Source organism: Corvus brachyrhynchos, unplaced genomic scaffold, assembly GCF_000691975.1.
Source record: "Corvus brachyrhynchos isolate BGI_N302 unplaced genomic scaffold, ASM69197v1 scaffold18, whole genome shotgun sequence".
NCBI classification, from domain to species: domain Eukaryota; kingdom Metazoa; phylum Chordata; class Aves; order Passeriformes; family Corvidae; genus Corvus; species Corvus brachyrhynchos.
Window position 1 is genome coordinate 32,444 of NW_008246064.1, and position 4,643 is coordinate 37,086.

At 50.8% G+C, this 4,643-nt stretch overlaps 2 protein-coding genes across 3 annotated transcripts in view; one reads left to right on the forward strand and one right to left on the reverse strand.

Moving 5' to 3' along the window:
- The window catches only part of KLHL18 (kelch like family member 18), a 27,742-nt gene that overhangs the window by 19,771 nt on the left and 3,328 nt on the right, over positions 1-4,643 (reverse strand). For both annotated transcript variants that reach the window (XM_017746791.1, XM_017746790.1), the window contains exon 2: positions 699-702. In XM_017746791.1, coding sequence (XP_017602280.1) covers positions 699-702 — 4 coding nt within the window. The remainder of the gene's footprint in view (positions 1-698; positions 703-4,643) is intronic.
- KIF9 (kinesin family member 9) overlaps positions 33-4,643 on the forward strand; it is a 19,497-nt gene continuing 14,886 nt past the window's right edge. Inside the window, 7 exon segments of the mRNA XM_017746792.1 lie at positions 33-80; positions 357-425; positions 866-1,032; positions 1,787-1,874; positions 2,448-2,613; positions 2,737-2,843; positions 3,708-3,932. Of these exon segments, the coding sequence (XP_017602281.1) occupies positions 33-80; positions 357-425; positions 866-1,032; positions 1,787-1,874; positions 2,448-2,613; positions 2,737-2,843; positions 3,708-3,932 (870 nt within the window).

Sequence of the window (4,643 nt, forward strand, 5' to 3'; positions counted from 1 at the left end):
TTGCCATGGAGAACCCGGAAGTGGACGCTGCCATGGCGACCCCGGACGCCACGCCGAAGCCCAGCTGAGAGGGGTCGCAGGTGGGACAGGGACCGGGGGGTGCCCGGGGGGGTGCCCGGGGGGTCGCCCTCCCCTCCTCAAGGGGTGATCGGAGGTCGTATCCCCGCACAGGCGGCATCAACCCTCCAGGCATCACCCCCCTTCCCTGGGGCATCACCCCCCCACACACCTCGGGAGGTGCCTGGGAAAGTCACAGGGTGGTTTGGGTTGGAAGGGACCTTAAGGATCATTCCATTCCCACCCCGTGTCTCCGGGTGCCCTTCTCACGTGCAGTCGGCTCTGTTTCTCACTGGCAGGAGGAAGATGAGCAGGAGGGGCTGGAAGAGAGTCAAAGCTCCGCATCCAAAGCAGAGACCGAACGAAGGGTAATTCCAGCCGGGCCCAGCCAGTGTCCTGGAATGGTTTGGGTTGGAAGGGACCTTAAAGTTCATCCCATCCCACCCCCTGCCGTGGGCAGGGACATTTCCCGCTGTCCCAGGCTGCTCCAAGCCCCGGCCAAGCTCCCTTGGGCACTGCCAGGGATGCAGGGGCAGCCCCAGCTGCTCTGGGCACCCTGTTCCTTCCCATCTCCTCGTGTTAATAACCCCTCCCAGGAATAGTTTCTTTTGTCCTCACGTGTCCAAAGCCCCCCACAGGACCTTGCTGCAGCAAGGGAAATGCCACTCGCTCGGAATTGGTTCTCTCCCTGACTCATAGCGGAGTTTTCCCCCCAAATTTCCCCTTCTTCCTTTCCCTGCTGCGTGTCTTGCTTTGAAGAAGTCATTCACAGCTGCTCCAACACTTGGTTCTGGGTTTTTTTGGACAGAGTTCTGTGACCTCTGTGAACTCCCAAGACCAGGAACAGGAACAGGAGCAGGAGCAAGACCAAGACCAAGAGCAGGAGCAAGAGCAGGAGAAGGAGCAGGCTGAGGATGAGGAAAGCATCATTTCCTCACGGCTCTCTGACACGGAGCCCAAGGGTGATGGCCCCAGGTATCACCCAAACGTTCCCCTGGTTTAAATCCAACAAGTCCTGCCTCAGCTCAAACCTCCACGTTTCATTTTAGAGCAGTCCCAGCAGGTGAAGTGTGAGAGGTCACTAAAATCCTGAATGTAGCAGAAATCCCCAAGATTTTGTCCCAAACTAGAAGTTGTCACTACACAATTATTGAGCTCGGGCTGTCTGGAGGAAGTGACTGAGGGAAAACATGGGATCTACGCATTCCAGGGGCTTAAAAATCCTCAGTGCACGTGGCTGTAGCAGCTGGATGGGCCCTGTGCCCTCCTGGTGTGGGTTTTACGCGGCAGATCCTCCAGCCTGTGGATATTTCCTGCAGGAAATTGCCAATCAGCTGTTTGTTGGGAATTGAAATGACTTTAAAAAAGGCTCTGTGTGACCAAAGAAAATCCCTCTCCTACTCCTGCAAACATTTTGCTTTCCAAGGCTAAGAGGAAGAAACCCTGTGTGTATCCAACACTCCTGGGCCTGGTACACACGAGGAAATCAGGAAATCAGGATCAGTTTGACCCTCCTCTTCCCACATCCTCCGTTTTCCAAGCAGGACAAGGCTGGAAGGAATTTTCAGCAACCCCTTGCCCGCAGCTGCTTTCAGTGGGGAATAAAAACTGCAGCTGCATAATGGCCAACACTTGATTTTTAAATTTGACTCCTCTGCCTCACCTTTAGCTGGCAAATACTATAAATTTCAGTTTAGGCAATGCAAGATTCTCCTTTTCCTCTCCTCAGAGCACCGAAGCGAGTCCAGGCGTTCGTGCGGGTCAAGCCAACAGCTCATTTTGCCCAAGATATGATCAAGCTCGGGTCAGACAACAAGGTAGAGTAAAAGAAGTTGGAAGTGGGAAAGATTTGGAGTTTGAGTCCAGCTTTTCCCATGGGAAAACAGGATTTTTCCATCCCTTGAGGCCATGGATAACAGTTTGGGGGGTGCTGCTTCACCCGTTCCTGCTTGGCAGTGGTTTTGTCACGGCGAGGGTGAGCATGGAAAATGCACTTCCCGTGGTACAGTCACCAGGAAAACCCTCAACAGGACTGGGACTGGCTGATCCAGGAGGAATTCCCAGTGATAACCACAGTTTGGCACAGTCTGTTTCTATCCCCTCTTATGCAAATCCCTCCCTCTGCCTTCTCTTGCTTAATTAAGAATTTCCCTGAGGCACAGAATCACAGGAAGTTAAACAGATGAGCTTAACCACATTTCCTTTTTATTGGTGATAGTTATCACCAGAAATCCGAGAGCATTACCAGATATTTTTAGGACATCTAGAACTACCCAAGGCAGTAAAATAACCCTGTTATTTGTGCTCCCTCTTCTGCTTAACCCCAGGTCCTCGACTGCTGAAAATCCTCAGGGCTGCTGAGTTGATCTTCCTCTCTTTTTGGCTTGCAGAGCATCAATATCTACATCCGAAGGAGTCCCAGGGGAGGAGCTGTGAACAACTCTCACACTGACTGGTCCTTCAAGCTGGATGGGCTCCTCCACAACACTTCCCAGAAAATGGTTTATGAGACCGTGGCCAAGGACTTGGTGGCCAAAGCTTTGCAGGGCTATAATGGTGATTTATTGCAATTTTGATTATTTTGATCATAAAAAGAGACTGGGTTTGAGGAGAGATCCATTTGTTCTGTTGGAGGCTCCCTCCCCAGTTTATTCTTTTGCTTTTGAATTTTTTTTTTAGGCACCATCATGTGCTATGGGCAGACTGGGGCTGGCAAAACCTACACCATGACTGGAGTGACCTCTGACTACAGACGCCGAGGGATCATCCCCAGAGCTATCCATCAGGTATCCAACAGGATCTGGGTGGGAAAAGAGGTGGGAGAAGCACCAAGGAACACTCTGGGATCAGCTCTTGCTGATATCCAAGTGTTTTAACACAGTGAGTATGTTTTATGTGGGTTTTTCCCCTCATTTTACCCGAGGGATGATGGTTAAAGAGTGAAGGAGTTTTATTGGCATTCTCAGAGGTTGTTCCTCTTTAGTTGCTGTTTAAGTTCTTGCTGCTCCCCAGATGTCACCGAGCCTTCGAAAGACGTGTTTTCCAAAGTGTCCTTTCGTGAAATCAGGTTAAAACTGATCATAAAATCGTTAAAAATACACCTCTAAGGCACAGAGACACTGGCACAGAGCAGCTGGGGCTGCCCCTGGATCCCTGGCAGTGCCCAAGGCCAGGCTGGACATTGGGGCTGGGAGCAGCCTGGGACAGTGGGAGGTGTCCCTGCCCATGGCAGGGGTGGCACTGGATGGGCTTTAAGGTCCCTTCCAACCCAAACCATTCCAGAATTCCATGATTCTGTAGGATCATTGAATCCAAATCCAAGCTGAGCCCTCAGGGGCCACAGCTCAGATTTAGCCCCACACAGCCCCAGCTGCACTTGGAGCTGTTCAGAACTATCTCTGTATAAATATCTATATTGCATAATTTCATATCTTGTATACATCTTAGTGTGTTTATTTCCATTTTATATCTATTTATACTTTATTTATATTTTTACCTGTTTCTATTTTATATCTATTTTTATCTTGCACCTATTTATATCACACCATTTATATCTCATATCAACATCTACATAAATATCTCCTCTGAAAAGCCACAAATACCTACAAATTCTGCCTGTGAACGGACACAAACCCTTTGTCTTTGTGCAGATCTTCAAAGCAGCTGCAGAATTCCTCAATGTCATGGTCACTGTCCGAATTTCCTACCTGGAGATCTACAACGAGGCCTTGTTCGACCTCCTGGCGCCGGGGCTGGCCCGAGGGTGCAGGGACACCCAGCTGGTGGTCAGGGATGGCCCCCAGGGGGTTTATGTCAAGGGGCTCTCCATCCACCCCGTCAGCCATGAGGAACAGGCCCTGCACCTCCTTTTTGAGGCAAGAGAAGCCAAATATTCCATTGGATCCCACAGTTGGGGGTGTTGGCTGAGGGAGGAGGTGGAAAAGCAGGAGCGGGTGGCCAAGATGGTGGAAGGAGGTTCAACCACCCCTCTTGAGTGTGGGTAGAACGGCTGGGAACTCTTGATCTTGCAAGGAAAATGTCCCTGGCTCAGGGATTCTGGAAGATGCTCCAAGAAAAGATGATTTGGGATGGTCCTGGCACTGCTGGAATTCCCAGCAGGGCTGTTCAGGGTGAGAGATTTGTGAGGGGTCTTTGATTACTTAGATCAGCATCTGTCTTTTCCTCATGGCTGTTTCAGTTCTTGAGGAAATCAGGGATAAATAATTGGATCTGGATGCAGGAATTTTCAGCCAGGGCCATCTGGTGTCCTTAAAGTCTTTCTCTGGCCTTTTTAATGACACAGTGCTGTCCTGGGCTCTGGAATGTGCAGGGACTGCCTTTTTCTTTTTAAAGAGTAGAAGGAATGTGGTGATGGCTGGGAAAGCTGGGAACGTCCAGCCTGGAGAAGAGAAGAATCCAGGGAGAGCTCAGAGCCCCTTGCAGGGCCTAAAGGGGCTGCAGGAGAGCTGCAGAGGGACTGGGGACAAGGATGGAGGGACAGGAGCCAGGGAATGGCTTCCCAGTGCCAGAGGGCAGGGCTGGATGGGAGATTGGGAATTGGGAATTGCTGGCTGGGAGGGTGGGGA